The 20,509-nt window shown below is 41.4% G+C and overlaps 1 protein-coding gene across 3 annotated transcripts in view; it reads left to right on the top strand.

Moving 5' to 3' along the window:
* RAPGEF4 (Rap guanine nucleotide exchange factor 4) overlaps positions 1-20,509 on the top strand; it is a 334,045-nt gene that overhangs the window by 223,494 nt on the left and 90,042 nt on the right. For 2 of the 3 annotated variants that reach the window (XM_061435208.1, XM_061435223.1), the window contains 4 exons: positions 12,501-12,554; positions 12,870-12,976; positions 17,044-17,165; positions 18,667-18,850. In XM_061435208.1, coding sequence (XP_061291192.1) covers positions 12,501-12,554; positions 12,870-12,976; positions 17,044-17,165; positions 18,667-18,850 — 467 coding nt within the window. The remainder of the gene's footprint in view (positions 1-12,500; positions 12,555-12,869; positions 12,977-17,043; positions 17,166-18,666; positions 18,851-20,509) is intronic. The other variant, XM_061435215.1, reaches the window with a different exon arrangement.

Here is a 20,509-nt window from a genome sequence, read left to right as displayed (position 1 = left end):
TAACGTTTGGTTTTGCCACCAAATATCTGGCTTAGGCATGTCTAGTAGATATGTAGGCATGCCTCCTAGGAAGTGAACGCTCAGAAGATCTCATATATTGAAAGAAAGATTAGTATCTAACAGAGGATTTTACCCACCACCAGATGAAATCAGAAGCAATCTTTACTATAGAATAAAGCTTGCTCATCCTACAAACATACCATCTTCCAGCATCGCATTAGGAAGTGCTGGGGAGGAACTTGAACCATTTGCTAGCACCTGCTAGAGAATAGTCCTCCCGGCCCACTCAGCAGAAGCATCTGGGCAGCACTTTTCTTGTCGTGACCTCTTTGTTCCAGTTTTATGGACTCCCCAAGCAGCCTTTAGTACACTTAAATTTCTTCTGCTCTGTAAGCCTGGCCAAATAGTCAGACTCGGAGACTAAACTATAGTGAGACTAAACTGTAGACTTCAGTTCAGTTCAGTCGCTCAGTCGTGTCCGACTCTTTGCGACCCCATGAATTGCAGCACGCCAGGCCTCCCTGTCCATCACCAACTCCCGGAGTTCACCCAAACTCATGTCCATCGAGTCGGTGATGCCATCCAGCCATCTCATCCTCTGTCATCCCCTTCTCCTCCTGCCCCCAATCCCTCCCAGCATCAGGGTTTTTTCCAAAGAGTCAACTCTTCGCATGAGGTGGCCAAAGTATTGGAGTTTCAGCTTTAGCATCAGTCCTTCCAAAGAAATCCCAGGGCTGATCTGCTTTATAATGGACTGGTTGGATCTCCTTGCAGTCCAAGGGGCTCTCAAGAGACTTCAGTTACCACAATTTAAAAAAAATATGAACGTGTTTATTTATTTGGCTGGATTGAGGAGTCTCAACTCAGTGATATATACACATGAAAATTATAGTTGAAATAATCCCGTCTCCTAAGTAATCACTCTTAACTGTGTTGAGTTAAATATGTTCTTTCCCACTGGTACTTAGCAACCATAACAACATTCAGTCTTACTCCATAATTTTTTTGTCACTTTAGGCCCTAAAAAATATTACTTCAGTTATTAAGGATTAGTCATGTCCATTTTTAAATTAAGACTTTTTTTTTTAGAGAAGCTTGAGAGTCACAGCAAAATCGAGGGGAAGGCACGGAGGTGTCCCTATACCCTCTGCCCCTGCACGTGCATATCATCCTCTATTAGCATTTCCCACCAGAGGACACTTTTGTTACAACTGATGAACCTACACTGACACATCATGTCACCCAAAGTCCGTAGCTTACATTAGTGTTCACCCTGGCTTTGGACGAATGTATAATGACATACATTCATCACTGTGACATCATACGGAGTATTTTCACTGCTCTAAATATCCTCTGTGCTCTGCCTGTTCATCCGTGCACCCAACCCCCAACAGCTACTCATCTTTTCATTGCTTCCTGAGTTTTGCCTAAGTTTTTCCTTAGTTTTGTCCAATCTAATGGACTCATATAGTTTGTAGCCTTTTCAGATTGACCTCTTTCACTTAGAAATATGCATTCCCCCTGTCTTTTCATGGCTGGATAACTTATTTCCTTTTGTGTTGAATAAAGATATACCACAGTTTACTGATACATTCACCTACTGAAGGACATCTTGGTTGCTTCTAAGTTTTGGCAGTTATGAATAAAACTGCTGTACATACTGCATGCAGGGTTTTATGTGGACATACACTTTCAACTTATTTAGGTGAACACCAAGGAGTTTGATAGCTAAATCGTATGTGATAAGAGCATGTTTAGTTTTGTAAGGAACTGCCAATCTGTCTTCCAACGTGGCTACAGAATTTTCATTCCCATCAACAATGAATGAGGGTCCCTGTTGCTGTACAAACTTGTCAGCATTTGGGCTTGTCAGTGTTCCAGATTTTGGCCATTCTAATAGGTGTGTGGTGGTATCTTTTTGTTTTAATTTGCATTTCCCTGGTAACATGTGATGGGGAGCATCTTTTCATTTGCTCATTTGCCATCCGTATACCTTCTTTTGGAGAAGGCAATGGCAACCCACTCCAGTACTCTTGCCTGGAAAATCCCATGGACAGAGGAGCCTAGTAGGCTGCAGTCCATGGGGTCGCTAAGAGTCAGACACGACTGAACGACTTCACTTTGACTTTTCACTTTCATGCATTGGAGAAGGAAATGGCAACCCACTCCAGTGTTCTTGCCTGGAGAACCCCAGGGACGGCGGAGCCTGGTGGGCTGCTGTCTATGAGGTTGCACAGAGTCAGACACGACTGAAGTGACGCAGCAGCAGCAGCAGCAGCAGCAGCATCATACCTTCTTTGGTGAGGTGTGTGTTAAGGTCTCTGGTCCACTTTTTTAAACAGCTTGTTTTCTTTTTCAGTGTTGAGAGTTCTTTATATAATTTGGGTGACAGTCTTTTATTATAGGTGTTTTTGGCAAATATTTTCTCCCAGTCTGTGGCTTGTTTTCTCATTCTCTTAACATTGTCTTTCACAGAGCAGATTTGTGTCTTAATGAAAGTTCAGTTTATCAGTTATTTCTTTCATGGCTTATGTGCGTTTGGTATTGTATCTTAAAAAGTCATTGCCAGACTTCCAGGTTAGTGAACACATAGAGATTCCAGGACAGTGGTGCACCCGGAGAGGGTATGGAAACTCTTCACCACTTCCCTCATACCTTGCTCTATGTATCTTTCTTGCCTGGCTATTCCTGAGGTATCTCCTTTCATAATAAACTGGTAACCTAGAGATCCCAGGGCATGGTGGGAAGGCAGGCGCTCTGAGACTGGACAGTCTTGGGCTTCAATCCTGTCCCCCTGTTCACAGCACTGAGGCTGTGGGCACCCTCCTACTCTCTCACTTTCCTCCATTGTAGGATCTTTGGGTGATCTGTCTAGTATATAAAAATAGTCAATAGATGATAGGCACTCTAGATTGGCTGACCCAACCTCAAAAAAAAAGGGTCATTGCCATATCCAAGGCCATGTAGGTATTCTCCTATATTACCTTCTAGGAGTTTTATTTTAGGTTTGTATTTTATGTTAATTTATGTTTATTTGAGTTAATTTTTGTGAAAAATATAATATCTGTGTCTAGATTCATTTCTTTTTACATGTGGACATCAGTTGTCCTGGCACCATTATTGAAAAGACTATCTTTGCTCCATTGTTTTGTCTTTGCTCCTTTGTCAAAGATCAATTGACTATATTTACGTAGGTGTATATTTCTGGGCTTTCTGTTCTGTTGATCTATAGGGTTGGCAAAAAAGTTTGGGTTTTTCCATGACATTGTACAGAAAAACCTGAATGAACTTTTTGGCCAACTCAACATTTGTCTTCAGCTAATACCACAGTGTGGTTCCAGTAGCTTTATAGTAAGTCTTACAGCGGAGTAGCATCAGTTCACCTTTGTTCTTCTCCTTCAAAAATGTGTTGGCTATTCTGAGTGTTTTGCTTGTCTACATAAACTGTAGAATAAGTTTGTTAATCTCCACAGTACCTTGCTAGGTCCATTTTTTTGAACTCTTAGCTTTTGGTGGGGTTGACTCTCTGAAGAGGCTGGGCTGGTGGCTCCAGCACTGTTAAGGGGGATGGCCTGCCTTCTCCAATTCCCATCCGCCTTCTGCTCTTCCTTCTCTGAGGTTGGTCTATGGAGGAAGGAGAAGGAAGGAAGATGTCTCTTTAAGTTTTTCTTCCTCTGCTTATGTTACACAATGTATTTTTGCATATTGCCTACTTTTTATTAGTATTATTAATGGAATACTACTCCATAGTTAACATATTAATCACAGTTCATTTGAATTTCCCATCTTACAATCCCAGAATTTGTGTCACATCTGAGCCTGGCTCTGATGCTTGTTTTGTCTCTTCAGACTCTGTTTTTCCTTGACTTCTAGCATGCCTTGTAATTTTTGGTTGAAAGCCAGGCATGATGTATTGGGTAATAGAAACTGAGATAAATAAGCCTTCAGAGTGAGGTTTTATGTTACTCTGGCTAGGAGTTGGGCTGTGTTTAATATTTGCTATAGCTATATAGATTCCAGAATCTTCTGATTCCTTTTTGTCTTCTCTGCTGTGTTAGGGCTTCCCTAAGATCTCCTCCTTAGATAGAGTCTGAATAGAAATGTCTGTCAGCTGTAATCCACTATGTTTATATTGGCATGGTGAGGGGCATTTGTGGGAAGAGCAGTCCTATAATCTTATGGTTAAATCTCAGTCATTTGGTAGGCCTGTGTCCCTGCAATGGGACTTTCACAACTATTTCTTAGCTGCTTTTTCTTCCCTTAGGTGAGACAGGAAGGCTGGAGGAGGCTAGAGACAAAGAAATGCCCTTCCCCCAGGTAGGATAAAACTCTCAAAGTCCTTGGAGAGTAGGCTTGGTTATGTTATATTTATTTGGATATATATCATAATGCTCACTCTTCTCCTCCCCCTGCCAGAGCCATGAGAATTGTCACCATAAGACTCTTGTGGCGTTCCCACGGGTAAAACCCACGAACTTGTGGGGCCCACCTAAGATCACCCCCCAGAAGTTTCTCAGTCTCAAGCTACTCCACATTCAACTCCAGCAAGTTTCACTAAAATTACCATAATTAAAAGATAAACTGAGGCATAATAAAAATGTTGAGTTTATTTGAGCAAAAATTGATTCAAATCTGGCATCACCAAACTGGAAGTGGTTAGGAGCACTCCAGCAGTGGGAGCTTGAGGCGTAATTTTATAGAGAAAAGGAAGGCAAAATTAGGAAATTACGGATCGGCCATAGTGTAAAGCCTGCTTGGCTATGGTTGGTTGTCCTTGAGTTTCAACCTTAGAACCCGGAAGCAGTTACAGGCTGAGATTTTGATTTGCTTACACAGGCCTCCAGGCATTAGAACCACCTCAATCTAGTAGCCTCCTGGTTTAGTTTAACCCTGTTTAAGTATTCCTACCTATATGTGGCTCCCAATCCAGGCAGACAAATGTCAGCCATGACTGGATTCTCCTATTTTGCCAGATTTCAGGGTGACAGTTTTCTTGACATAGTCAGTTCTCTGATGAGCCTGAGAGAAGTTGTTATTTTCACTTGTTCAGCTTTTTCTTGTAACAGCAGAAGTGACAGTTTTTACAAGTTGAAGTTGGAAATCTACAAGTCAATTTTGAATTAGGAAAAACTTAAAAACAACAACAACCAAAAAACAACAAAACCTGTTGATAGACGCCAAAGAGGTCTATAGATGAATTTTCTGTTGCTTAACAAATGGGAAACTTACAGAGTTATTTCAGAGTGATGACATTGGTATGAGTCTGATTTAGTTCTTTTATTTGTTTTTTAAATTAAATTTATTTATTTTAATAGAGGCTAATTACTTTACAATATTGTATTGGGTTTGCCATACATCAACATGAATCCACCACGGGTGTACACGTGTTCCCAATCCTGATTTAGTTCTTTTAATTTCATCTGCTTAACCAAAAAATGGTACTCATCAATTATTGTGAGACATACATTTCTTTTTTATTTATTTTTAATTGGTCAAAAATTGCTTTACAATTTTGTGTTGGTTTCTGCCGTACGACAATTATATTTAGTCATAATTATATATATATCCCTTCCTTCCTGAGCCTCCTTCTCCTCCCCACATCCCCCAGCTCTAGGCTCTAGGTCATCAGAGAGCACCAGGCTGGGCTGCTGTGTTATTTAGCATCTTCCCACTAACTATTTCACACATGTGAAAGTGTTCATCGCTCAGTTGTACCCAACTCTTTGTGACCCTATAGACTGTAGCCTGCATGGCTCCTTTGTCCATAGGATTCTCCAGGCAAGAATACTGGAGTGGGTAGCTCTTCCCTTCTCCAGGGGATCTTCTTCACCCAGGGATCAAAGTCAGATCTCCTGCATTGCAGGCAGACTCTTTACCATCTGAGCCACCAGGGAAGCCTGATTTTACACATGAGAGTGTATCCGTGTCAGTGCAGCTTTCTCAGTCTGTCCCATCCTCACCTTCCCCTATTCTGTCTACAAGTCCATTCTTTACTGGGCTCATGAGTACTGCTTTTCTAGATTCCATATATATGTATTAATGTATGATACTTGTTTTTCTCTTTCTGACTTACTTTACTCTGTACAAGAGGCTGTAGGTTCATCTGCCTCACTACAACTGACTCAAATTTGTTCCTTTTTATGCCTGAGTAATATTCCATTGTATAAATGTACCACAGCTTTTCTATCCATTCATCTGTCAATGGATATCTAGGTTACTTCCATGTCTTGGCCATTGTAAATATTACTGCAATGAATATTATGGTACATGTCCCTTTTAGAGTTGTGATTTTCTCAGGGTATATGCCCAGTAATGGGATTGCTGGCTCATGTGATATATTTATTCCTAGGTTTGTAAGGAATCTCCATACTGTTTTCCATAATGGCTATTACCATTTACATTCCCACCAACAGAGCAGGAGGGTTTCTTTTTCTCTATGTCCCCTCCAGCTTTTATTATTGTGTGTAGATTTTTTGATGATGGTCGTTCTGATTGGTGTGAGGTGATACCTCATTGTAGTTTTGATTTCCATTTCTCTAATAGTGAATGTGTTGAGCATCTTTTCATATGTTTATTGGCCATCTGTATGTTTTCTTTGAAGAAAAGTCTGTTTAGGTCTTCTGCCTATTTTTTGATTAGATTGTTTTTCTGATATGAGCTTCTTATATATTTTTGAGATTAACCCTTTGTCAGTTGCTTCATTTGCAATTATTTTCTCCCATTCTGAGGGCTGTCTTTTCATCTTGTTTATAATTTCCTTTGCTGTGGAAAAACTTTTAAGTTTTATTAGGTCCCACTTGTTTATTTTTGTTTTTACTTCCATTAATCTAGGAGGTGGATCATAGAGTATCTTGCTGCGATTTAGAGACACAAATTTCTAAGACTTCAGTTGTATTTTTCCACAATGCCAAAATAAAGGAATGTAACTCTTAAAAAGCATATCATTTTCACTAAAAAAAATTAAATATGTTTCTTCTTACTTCCTAAAGATTTTCTCACCTGAACTGAGAAAAGATGAATTTAAAATCCATTTATTCATTGACTCAGATTCTCGATAATTGTTTAACTCATAAAAAGTTCTACTTTCCCCCAAAGATCTAGGGCACATTTAGACCAGGTACTTTATCAGAGTCTGTCCTTTAGCCGAGCACATTGCTCTGCACACAATATGCCTTCATTAAATACGTGAATTGGATGTGGGCTTATATGACTTTTTATTACGCTGGGTTGCCAGAGTTCTGCCATGAGCTTTGTGTCCCAATCTACCTTGTTATTCTTATCTCTTGGCTTAAAATGCTGTGCCTTGCAAAAGGCTTCTATGAGCAAATACTGGAGTAAAAAGAATTACACCCTTTGAAAAGGGCCTGAATATGGTTTTTCATGAGGCCTATTACAGTGCCTTATACCTCATTATGATCTACTGGGGAGTTATTGTGCATCTTGTAATAGAGGCTAAATTCGTATTTTCATCACCTGATTAGTATTTCTGAATTGGCTCTGGTGCCAAAAGGAATATTTTCCCTTACTGCCTCTCCTTTTCAGTAGTAATATAAACATAATAAAAAGCACTAGAATGCATCTCCTCTCCAGAAACAAACAAAAACCAATTACGGTCACTCCTAAGGGAAGTCTTCAGGGGAGAAAGCCAAGAAAAGCAGAGAGAAAGCTGAATACCCCTGCCTTTATCTGTCCTCTCTGCCTAGCTTTTGAGGATCATGTTTTCACAGCCCAATTCAGATTCTTTCATACCCAGGTAGGGAGGAAGAATTTTTGTCCTCAGAACATGATTGATGTATTAAAACGTATGACATTTAATGGGAGAGGGGGTCTGTTTCTTCTAGGGTTCATTTGTGATATACATTTTCTGGCTTTAAATCAAACTATAGAGCAGTCCTGGGAACCAGCCCAGGAAGCATCAGCGAAGGTCCACTCTGTGCTACGCACTGTCCACCTTCCTTGCCTGAGCCCAGCAGGAAGTGTGGCTGGGAAGACATGGAAGAAGAGAGGGTGAGAGAGCTGGAGTGGAACAGGGGGCGGCCCTACGCCCACTCTGTGGTCACAGCAAACACCCTCTGTGGGGGTCCTGGGCTGTTTGTCCTCTAAGCAATACTTTGCCCTCTCTGTGCTCCACTGTGCATCACAAGGAGGCTGAACTCCGCAGGTCCTTGGTTTTGCCTTTAGAGTTGGTTTTCTAGCTTTTATCATCTCAACAGGCTCCTTCTTTCTCTCTTCTGTTTAATCATTTATAAAATGAAAATTTTCCCTTATTTCTCTGGTTTATGGTTAAAGGGAGATTGAATGCGGGACAGTCTTGCGCTCGTATGCCTGGTCCTCTAGGAAGGGATGACCCTCGGAGATCCAGCTCCCACCAGACATCTGACTTTGGCTCTAGTAATGCTTCCTCCTCCTTCTGTCCCCAGTCCTGAGGGCTACCTGCTTGGCTAGCATCTCTTCCACCACGTGTGAAGCTAGTTCCTAGGGTTAAATTCCCTCCACGGGAATAGACTGCTCTCCGTTTACCTGCTTGGACTTTGACTGCTACCTGTGTTCCTTATATATTTGTCTCAGACCTAGAAGGGCAGTTCCTAGATGCCAAATGTTTCATTTTCACAAAATTGCTTTTTAAAAAGTCAGTTCAGAGCAAGCACGGTACATGATGCTAACGTGTCATTTCAGTAGGACATTGTGAACACTTATTTCTGGAAATACATAAGATTGAGTCTGGTTCCTGACAACCAAGAAGGGCGTAGAAGCATTTTTCTCAGTGAACTTTAATTCAGCAGAATATTATCTCTCCCACAGTGTGAGCCATGATGTCTGTAGGAGGAAAGAGCAGGTGGCATGGGTTCCTACAGCGTAGACACTGCGATAAAACTGACATGGATTCACCTCCCAGCTCTTCCAGGTGTTAGCTGTTTGAGCTCAGGTCCATTTTGTTGCTGGCCTTCGTTCTGTCAATAAAACATTGGTGTAATAAGAAGATAACCCGTGTAAAAGGCTGACACAGGAAGTCCTTGATCTTGCTTTTGGGGCTGCTTTTCTTGTTTGGATTCTCACTAATCTCCATATTCCTGCTTCTTTCCCTCTCCTGTTGTTCTTCATCATTTATAAACTGAAATTCCTGTCCTCATTTTGCTAAAGCTCAGCTAAAGTGAGGGCTTCCCAGTGCTATAGAACCCGCCTGCCAATTCAAGTAGATGTAAGAGATTCCAGGTTCCATCCCTGGGTTGGGAATATCCCCTGGAGGAGGGCATGGCAGCCCACTCCAGTATTCATGCCTGGAGAATCCCACGGACAGAGGAGCCTGGCAGGCTACAGTCCACAGGGTCACAAAGTCGGACACTACTGAAGAGACTGAGCGTGAACACAAAAGTGAAATTCTCAAAAATAAAAACTTTACTTGAAAGTGAAGGGAAACTAACAAGGAAACAAGTAAGCAGATACAAAAGCAGAAAAGTCACAGTCACTGTGTAAGGGGCCCCTGAACAGGCATTGGCAATGACTTTGTGCCCCAGGGACCCAGCCTACCTGTCACAAATGCCCCCTACCTCACAGCACACAGCTGCTAGGCACCAACACAGCTCTTAGGACCTAGAGGCTTGCCTAACTGAATACAGAGTCCCTTTCAAAAATGAGTTTTTATCTCCCTCCACCACCCAAATAAAACTTTCTCTGCTTTCATGCTGCATTTGTTCCTTGGAGGCTTCATTCAAATAAAGAGACTGTTCCCCTTCTCAAAGCGTCTATTCATTATGTTGCCTCCAAACCTGAAACTTCTGAGCCAGGGAAGGCTCTGAGAATGCTGCCTTTCAACAGATTAAACAGCCTCTTGGTCCTGGAACTGGCACTAAGATTAGCGTGCTAAAAGGAAATCTTGTGTATATTTTGCCCTGCTAGAAGTTGCAAATCAAAGGAACAATATTGGTTGAAGTCCGATGTTTCCCCAGCTTTGGTAGTAGTTTCTTTTCAGAGTTCCAGGAAAGCAAAAAGGGAACTGTCCAACCAAATAGATTACCTAGGGACTACTTGCTAGCATTTTAAGTGTAGTCATTGCTATAGAAACAAAAAGATGCAGTCTTCGAATAATGTTTCATAGTGCCTACCAAAGAATAAACACTCATCATTAACTCTCGAGCATGGGCATCTTCTTGACCTCTGGCTCAGCCAGCCTCTCAAAGACCACTGCAAAGGAAAAATAGATATTTTTTTCCCCCATAGAAAAGAAGCTTATCCTCTTCCTGTCTACTCTAGACCACATGTACCTGCACTTCTCTTTCAAGACAGGAAGAAGAAATGGGTTTCTGCTGTTATTTTCAAGAAAAACCAGAGGCTTCTACAGTTTGGGTTTATAACCAGGCACATATAACCTAGACAGAAGCCAACCTATGTAATGTAAAGAGACAAGATACATGAATACTGGAAACTCATGGCTCAGAAATAATCAAGAGTTTTGATTGCACACATTGCCAGGGCCCTCATACATGCTGGTCTCCCTCTTTTGAACATGTTTCCAGGTGATTTGGCATCACAGAATTCTCTCCTGTCTTTTTTGAGGACATGGTACAAACACAGGACTCAGAGCTCATGGTCCCTTTCCTATGAAAGGTCTTCCATAAAAGACTGTGGGCTATGTCAGAACAAAGTCGGGCTCTGTTCAAAACTGCTGTTGAATTGGACCAGATTTACATTCCTTGGTCTATGCTGGTTGCAAACAGAATGCTGCTAAAATCCTATAACATTGTTTGACATTTGTGCTCTAGTGATTTCAAGAGGGAAAAGATGTCTACTAGATGCCAGCAAGGTGATGAAAATGTTTAAATTCACTGCAATTTCATTCTAAACAAATCTTTCTCATCTATGGTTTTCTTAAAACATAGGATTCTTTTCCCTTTTTTTCTTAATTCTATTATAATATTAAAAGCAGCAACTCATCTGAAATTTACTGTTGATAAAAAAGGTATATGTTTATACATGCATGATGTGAATACATTTATGTACATATTTTAAATTAATATTGATTTTTATTTTCCCCATTGATTATATTTTTTAATTGGGACAAAAGAAAACCCTACTAATTTATTTTCAGTGTAATGGCTTCTATTTGCAAAAAGTAAGGGTTATTAGTGTAAAGTATAATAATCTGTTATTTTTCTGTGGCTGCTGTAACAAATTGCCACAAGCTTAAAAAAACAGAAATGAATAACGTTATGGCGCTATAGTTTAGAAGTCTGAAATTAGTCTCTGGGCTAAAATCAGGCCCATTCCTTCTGAAGCCTCCAGAGGAGCTCATGATTATATGTTGTTGTTTTGCTTTTTCCATGTTCCAGAGGCTGCCCTCGTTCCTTGGCCCTTGGCCCATGTCCACCTCCACCATCAGAGCCAGCAAAATCAGGCAGAGTCTACTCCCACTGTTATCTCTCTGGTTCTAACTTTTCTGCCTCCCTTGTCCATCTTTTAAGGACCTTACAATTACATTGAACCTACCTAGAACCATCAGGATAATCTTCTTATTTTGAGCCTTAACTTAATTACATCCACAGAGTCCCTTTTGCCATGTAATCGAATATATTCATAGGTTCTGAGGATAAGGACATGAACATCTGTGAGGGCTATTATTCTGCCCACAACAATCTCGTATGTAAATCTGCTGTCTTCTCTTACCTTTTGGAAGTAGCATAAACAGCATTGTATTGATGGTTCTACCAGTCTTTGATGGAATGTGTCTTTCTCCTCTGTTTGGAAACGCCATTACCAGATATTTCAGAAAAACAGAGCAAAGAAGATTAAGTAGGACTAGGGGACTCAGCTGTGTAGCTGTATAGCAAGTCATTTCCCTGGAATTTCAATTCAGCACCTTCAGCTGAAGAATGGATAATTATAAGTGCTTTCTCTAAATCCTAGAGCAGTTCTGACAGTCACAGAACCTGAAAACTTTGTATACCACTTTGTAAATGGAAGAGATGGTAGCCTAGCTGCCCCAGTGGGTTCAGGGAATGTGAGTGTGTTAAACCATCAAGAAGCATCATTTAAAAAATTAAAACTTGCTAAAAATACAGATTTCAGGAAAAGAATCTTAACTGCATGAGAGAGGATGAAATCACTCATTTCCATTCTTAAACAATCCTTTCTCTCTATCCTCTGAGATAGATCATTTTAATCTCTTTTCATGTTTACCTTGTTTTGCTTTTTCTTCTGCCCTGATGTTTGTTATGCTTTGAGTAGATATTGATTCCCTTCTCATTAAGCCTACAAACATCTAATCATTCCTGTTTAGTTTTTTCATTTTTAATAATTTATATTTAAATTTTGGCAAATAGAGTGGTCTAACTTTGCCCTTTGAATGCCTGTGCATTCAAGTTCTTTAGGCAGGTTTTATCTCTTGTTTTTTTAATTCTATTTTGAGTTTTATAAAAATAGATGTTTCTTATTATCCCCAACCCATAATTTTCTTTAGTGAACTTTTGTTTAATTTTCTTTTGCTTTAACATTTTATTTTTCAGACACCTCTCATTGAACCTCACGTTCCTCTTCGTCCTGCTAACACCATTACCAAGGTAATGGGATGTAGGTGGGTTGATGAGCCGTCAGAGCTAGTTTCTTAAGTAACTATGAGAAGTGGTCCATATGTCAGAGCAGCACATCAGGAAACTGCAAATACACTTTCTAGAAACAATACATATCAGTGTGTCTTGGTTCTCAGTATAAAACAGTGACATGTCACACAAGTGAACAATGCATATGTATGAATGAACTGTATTTTTTAAGCACAGAGTCAGATTGAAAAGTGATTTAAAGATTTATCTGGTTTGTTTTCCATCTATAATCTCTCCTCCTTATTTTCCCCCTCCTCTCACTTGATGAAAATTCAGGTTCCTTCAGAGAAGATCCTCAGGGCTGGAAAAATTTTACGAAACGCCATTCTCTCTCGAGCACCTCACATGATAAGAGATAGAAAATACCACCTAAAGACATACAGGTATGTGTGATATAAATAGTGAAATTACAACAAACTTGTGTTTCCCTGTTTTCCATCTACAGGCAGCATGTTTTATAATCCTCCAGGGTCTAGAATTTCTGAGCTTGCCTTGGATCCTCACTTAACTCTAATTAGCCTTAATATTCCCAGGAATTACTCCTGAACTAATTTGCTTAGACACTGGTTTAAGTGTGATGAACAAGGAAACGAAAACCTTTATTTCTGTTTGCCAGTATATTTTAGGAAAACTACTAGATTTAGATGAGATTCAACTAACATTTACTGAGTGTTCATTTATACTTGAAGCCCTGAACAAGAAAGACCACTCTCCATACATTATCTCATTTCATCCTCATCACAACCTATAGGGGAGATACAGGGCCACTTTTCAGATGATAAATCTGAGACTCAGAGAGATTAAATAGTTCTCCTTGATCAAGTCGCAAATCTAGTGAGTGGCAGAGCCAGGATTTAAACCAAGGTTAATTGACTTCTAAGTTTCTTTCATTCATTCTACACATTTGTTAAGTACCTACTGGGCATCAAGCATTATTGTGTTTCAAACTCTAAGGATACAGGAGGGAAAAAAATATAAAATACCCTTTACATAATTTACTTTCTAATGTAGGATTTCATTGTAGTATGAATATAGTAAGATATTCAACTCTTTCACACCTCTGATCGTACAGAATAAAGACTCATTATGGCTGCCACTGGAGTTAAGAAATGATTAAGACTGGGGCCATGTGATTTAGCTGACCTTCTGAGATGATTGAACCATAGTGGGTCAATGAAGGATTCATGTCTCACCTTTAACTTTTGATTTTATCAATTCAAAAAGGATTCAGGAACTAGAATGGCCTGTTTATGGCACATAAGCCTTCACTCTCTCTCCCTGCACCTATGATTCAGACTCACAGTCCTCTTTCAGCAATTGTAGGGGCCTCTTTCTCATTTAGCCTAGACATGATCTCAGAACCCATTAGACTTAGCATGAGTCAAAACCAATTTGATTCACATGAACCAAATTCATAAAACAGTGAAAAGTTAGAATACAAATTTTAAAGTTATCACAAAGGATATATATCTTTCTAGCTATTGTCAACCATGATAGAACCTATAAAATTATTCCTGACTCACCCTACAGTGAATATTTGAATATATTGCCTCAAAATCCAGTCTCTTCCCAAGGAAAGCTGGAAATGCATGGCAAATTCTTCCTCTTAGGATCACTTTTTCTGCTTTCTATGCAAACAGTCTTCTGCTTGCATTTGTCATGAATATGTTTATAAGACCAAAATGATTTGTTACTTTTTTTTTTTTTAATTTGTTGGCCACGTTGCAGGGCATGTAGCATCTTAGTTCCCCAACCAGGGATTGAACCCACATCCACTGCATTGGAAGCACAGAGTCTTCCCCACTGGACCACCATGGAAAGCCCTATTTGTTACATTTAGAATGGCCTCTTCTTGATAGAATTCTGGAATTCTATTTGGTGGGATCTGAGAAACATTTTAATCAGTAGCATGTTCTTCTTGGGACGTGTTCCATCTCTAAGGACAGATTGCTGCTCTTGCCCTTATAATATGGATATTTACCAGCTACCATTTTGGATGATTACATTTGGAAGCCTTTCCTTCAACTCTGGAAGTTCATCCTTTTTTTTTTAAGTCTATAGTTCCTACACACTGCTATAATTTGGAGGGAAGTAGAGGTTCAAACACCTGTCTGTGGCCTCAGGGAGAGCGCTCAACCTCTTTAACTAATCAAGTGACTCTCAAAGTCTCATACAGCTGAAGGACCTTTTACTTTTTAATTTCTTTTCCTTAATTTAAAGTGTGATTATGCTTTCGCAAGTGTTGACTTGCACTAGGGAAATTCCATTAAAGATGTCATCTTTGGTGACAAATATTGGAAACTAGAAGTCAGAAACCATAATCTCTTTCTTGCTCCATAGCAGTAAGATTTTAAACCCCTGAAACATAGGTGTTAACTCTCTTCCACACCCTATGACACAAATTAATGATCTGTTGATAATGACCCATGAGGCATGATTTCCTTTTCCTGCAGGACATTTTGAGTGCCTGGTCCCAGATCTTGGTTCCCATTTCATCCCCTCCCCTACTCATGCTTCTCCCCACTTCTATCATGACAGCAGCATTAGGGGTCAAAGTCTGCCCAGATGCAGTGTCATCCCCAGTGATTACCACACCAGAGGTCAGCTGTGAATCTTAAAATAACTAAATGTCATTAATCGAGAGGAAACCCATGATTCCATCAGCTACAAGTCGCACCACCATGTGTCTTTGTTCTGAATACAAGATCCTTATTCCCTGTCCCAGGGCCCCAGAGCCCTGGGATCATCTCAATTCCATGTGCTTTTTTTCGTAAAAGCAATCATTGACTTAAAAGCCACATTAAATTGATTTTTTATACTTTTACATGACTTTTCCCATTAATAAATTCTCAAATTAGAAGAGGAACACGACAGATCATACATTTGGTTCAGGACAAAGAGTAACTAGGTACCTCTTTGCCCATTGAGGCTCTAATGTGTAATAGTCTGTAATCAGAGCAGTCCTGGAAATCTAATAGTCTTCTCAGGACATCTTCCTTGTGTGGTGGGTCAGATCCAAATTAGAACATCCCAGGATCTCTGATAGATTTCAGAGTTCCTAGAATCTTAGAAACGGACGTGGCCTTCGAGGCTATCTTTCCCTCTTCTTTTATTTTATAGATAAAAAAAAAATTAAGAACCAGAAATTTGAAATGATATAGACAGAGTCATGCAGCTAATATGTAGCAGACCTGGTGCTGGAGCTCATGACTCCTCCCGGGCTACGCTCTTCCTAGAATGGACCAGCACCAGGAATCCCCTCCAGTTCAACTAGAGAGGAACTCCCTGGGCTGGAACCAGCCTCAGTGCCTCAAAGATGGTGGCATCCTCAGCACAGGAGGTGAGGCCACCAGTGACCTAGACCCAGCTGTAGGCAGCCAGCTGCTTGTAACTCTCTGCTTGTCCTTCTGTCCCTTAGGGTTCCTCCCTCAGACTACATCATCCCATTTCCTCAACTGAATGGTCATGCCACAAACACTTCTCTCCCCACAGAAGCTTTCCTAACATGTGTGTATGTGTGTGGTTCTGTGCTTCCTAACTAATGTACATATTAATAGTTTGCCCATCCTGAGCATCTTACCCCCGAGGGGCATCATAGTGATGAGTATGTGCCTATACAGAAAGCATTTGGAGCTCTTCAGATGACAGGCTCTGTCAAAGTGTTGATGTTCATTACATTGAACTTTTTTTTCAAAGAGATTTGCATCACTAATTGCTTGTTTCTCCCAACACCCCTCTGAGGAAGCTCAGTAGTATTACTTGAAAATAGAAAGTGGTATATAATTTTGCACTTATCCAGAGCCTGTCACAGAGCACCTCCTAGGGCCTCACAAACCTTAACTCATTCCTCACAAAGCTCAGGGGAAAGAAGTCAGAATTATGCTTTGCCTTCACTTGACTTCCCTGGTAGCTCAGTTGGTAAAGAATCTGCCTGCAATGCAGGAGACCCAAGTTCAATCCCTGGGTCGGGCTATCCCCTGAAGGAGGGAATGACTGACTACCCACTCCAGTATTCTTCCCTGGGGAATTCTATCCTCAGAGGAGGCTGGCAAGGTACAGCTCATAGGGTCAAAGAGTTAGACACGACAGAGAGACTAACACTTCATTTGACCCTGAAATTTTCTGGGACCAGCTTTAGAATTTCTGGCCCTGGGATTCACCTGCCAGATGATGCTTCTTGCCTAGCAACCCTTCTGTCTCCCCTGGGGCTGCAACTTATGATGCTCTTTCGAAGTTTAGCCAGCCTTGCCTAGAAGGTTGCCTGTGAGTTGAGTGGTCTTGTTGATTTGTACAACAGTTTGAGAACCTGTGCCCATATTGTGTGGTGCTTTGTTTGCCAAAGGGTAGAAGGGCACCAAGCCCTTCAGGAGGGGCTCCTCTCAGAAGCCGTCTCCCATCCTTCATCTGCAAGTGGGTGACCTCCCCTCCTTTGTGTCCCGCCACTCTTCAGACAGTGCTGTGTGGGGACCGAGCTGGTGGACTGGATGCTGCAGCAGACTCCATGTGTTCACTCCCGAACGCAAGCTGTGGGCATGTGGCAAGTCCTGGTAGAAGACAGCGTTCTCAACCATGGTAAGATGACACGCGGTCCCTGGAAAGCCCTCAAGAAATGCCAAGCGTGTTTCCCTGGGTTGGTTGTGGCTGAACTCCCACACGGGCCAGAAAGAATTATGATCTCTTTAGGGACCCGCAGAGCTGGCGTCTTCATTTAGCAATACAAATGCAGCAAATGGATGCCGTTGATTGCAGTGTTCCACCATTGTACCTTCCTAACTTGGGAGAACGTATGAAGGGAAAATGAAATTGCAACCCGAGTGCATCAGTTCCAATTATGTTTATTAGTTTGCATTCATGGTTCATTGATAGCGTGATTATACTCTGAGCATCGCACAGCAATCCTGATGCAGCGGCCAAATGAGAGCAATGAAGTGTGTGGCCAGGCTGATGACATGAAAGAGTAATGAATTCAGAACCTGCGTTTTCTGGGAGAGCCAATTTGTGTACCCACGCAATGACCGTATGTAAAATCATGCGTGCTCTATGGTTGTAGCCCCTGATATCTAAGCAGAGTAACAATTCAGGACAGGAGTGGGACTGTGGTTTAACTCTTCATGCCATTTGTTTAAGGATCACTTTTCCAAACAGACAAACTACTAAAATCTTTCCTTTAGTACCTGGGAATGTAATGATGGTCTTGCCAGTGTTTCACAGACTTTACTGTGTATCCAGAACACCTGGAACTCTTGTTAAAATGCAGACTCTGATTCAGAGAGTCTGCATTTCCAACAAGCTCCCAGATGATGCTGATTCATATTTTTGAGCAGCAAGGATTTATCAGTCCTTATCTTTGGACAGTGTTGATGCTCCCTCCTGAAAAGGAGCTTAAAACTTTAAGACACATAGATGACAGATTATAAACCAAGTTCATGACTTTGTCTTTCAGAGATCTAAATCTTCTGGTTTAAAGGCAATATGATTAAAAACAAAAAAACTTTTTAAAACTTGAACTAGAAGGAAATTATTATTAGATACTAGGGGTATATGACCTAGATGGTTGGTCTTGTCAGCTTTGCTCAGACAATTTTATTTTAATTTTTAAAGTGCAGACAGACATGGTTATAAACAGTAGATATAAAAAGAAAAAAAATCAATTCTGATGCTGATAAAGTCAGGTTTTTTTCAGTCTGTACTTTGACAAAACCACTATAGAGCATGATCTGGCAGTTGGTCATTTTCCTCTTTGGGATGTGTAACCCACACACTAGAAAATGTCATCAAGGCAATTTCACTGGTCAGAGGGCTCATCTCAGGGAAGTTGGCCGGTTCTCATAGGAGAGTCCTAGGGCAGCTCAGGAGATGGGCGGGTCAGAGAGAGCTGTGAGGTGCATGCCTGCAACCCGGAGGTCCCGTCTTCCAGCTGCAGGGCCCTGGGCGAGGCCACGGGAAAAGGGTGAGGAGTCCCACCGCCTCGCTGCCACTTGGCTGTCTTGCCCGACACCATCATTCGTTTCTGGCAAACGGGCTGTGAGGCAGAGGTGCCCACGGCTGACGCTTGCCCCCATGTTTCCCGTAGTGGATCAGGAGCATCACTTCCAAGACAAATATTTATTTTATCGGTTTCTGGATGATGAGCATGAGGACGCCCCTTTGCCTACGGAGGAGGAAAAAAAGGAGTGTGATGAGGAGCTGCAGGACACCATGCTGCTGCTGTCGCAGATGGGCCCGGATGCCCACATGAGGATGGTCCTTCGCAAACCGTGAGTGAGAGCCCTTAGCTGGTCGCTGGGGCCACCCTGTGCGAGGCTTGCCCCTGCGCGGAGGGAAACGTGGCTGACTTCAAAAGTCCTGGCCTGACTTCACCCAGGGCCAAAGGAGAGGCTGCAAAGGGGCAATGCAGCAGTGTTTACCTCCTGTTATGTTCTTCTATGTTTGAGCCAGATAGTTCCATTTCCCTTATTGCATGAGTTAAAACTCTGGAGACTGTTAGCAGTCGGCTCAGGATGTCAAAACGGAGTCCACATATTAAACAACCTTTGGTCCATGACAAACAGAAACTGCTCTGCTTCTGTGCCAGCCTGGGGCAGCCCCCTTCTTTCTAATGCAGCAGGACAGAGGATGTCAGGACTGTGGACTTCATGCCTGTTCTCCTATGCCACATTCATTCATTCAGCACATTCTTTTGCCCCATGCAGAGCCTTCTCTCCTTAGCTTGAAGACACATTCTTTTTAAAAAAATTGAAGTACAGTTGATTTACAATATTGTGTTAGTTTCTGACACACAACAAAGTGATCCAGTTCCATATATTTTTTCAGATTATTTTCGTTATAGGTTATTGCAAGACACTGGCTATAGTTCCCTGTGCTATATATTTAATCTGTTGTTTATCTATTTTATGTATAGCAGTTTCCATCTATTAATCCCAAACTCCTAACTTATCCTCCCCCTCCCTTTTCCCTTGGTAATCATAAATTTGCTTTCTATGTCTGTGAGTCTTTCTGTTCTATATATAGATTCATTTGTATTACTTTTTAGATTCAACATATAAGTGACACCATATAACATTTGTCTTTGCCTGCCTTACTTCACTTAGTATGAAAATCTCTAGGTTCATATATGTTGCTGCAAAGGGCATTATTTCATTCTTTTTTATGGCTGAGTAATAGTCCATGGTATCAATATATATGTACCACCTCTATCCATTTATCTGTTGATGGGCATTTAGGTTGCCTGCATGTCTTGGCTATTGTAGATAGTGCTGTGATGCACATAGGGGTATACGTATCTTTTAGAATCAGGGCTTTCATCTTAAAGACACAAGAGGACACCACTGCTCTGTTAACTCTTCAGGGCCTCCATTCGTCCAGTGAGGTGCTCCTTCCCATCCAGCTCAGTGGAAACCTACCTGAGCATCAGTAGCAACCTGCTCGCTAAAGTTGAGGACCCTCAAGTGTTTAATCAGATCAATGCAGAAAGACTCTGTTGCTCCCTTCCTCTGTTTCAGTCAGTCAGGTCAGTTGCTCAGTCATATCTGACTGTTTGTGACCCTACGGGCTGTAGCACATCAGGCTTCCCTGTCCGTCACCAACTCCTGGAGCTTGCTCAATTTTGGGTCCATCGAGTCAGTGATGCCATCCAACCATCTCATCCTCTGTCACCCGCTTCTCCTCCTGCCCTCAATCTTTCCCAGCATCAGGGTCTTTTCCAATGAGTCAGTTCTTCATATCAGGTGGCCAAAGTATTGGAGCTTCGGCATCAGTCCTTCTAATGAATATTCAGGACTGATTTCCTTTAGGATGGACTGGTTGGATCTCCTTGCAGGGCAAGGGACTCTCCAGAGTCTTCTCCAGCACCGCAGTTCAAAAGCGTCAGCTCTTCAAGGCTCAGCTGTTTAGGACACTCCACGACCCCCGTGGGG

Source organism: Bos javanicus, chromosome 2 (assembly GCF_032452875.1).
Source record: "Bos javanicus breed banteng chromosome 2, ARS-OSU_banteng_1.0, whole genome shotgun sequence".
Lineage (NCBI taxonomy): Eukaryota > Metazoa > Chordata > Mammalia > Artiodactyla > Bovidae > Bos > Bos javanicus.
The sequence above is the reverse complement of the archived record's forward strand: the minus strand, read 5'-3'. Positions and strand labels throughout refer to the sequence as shown.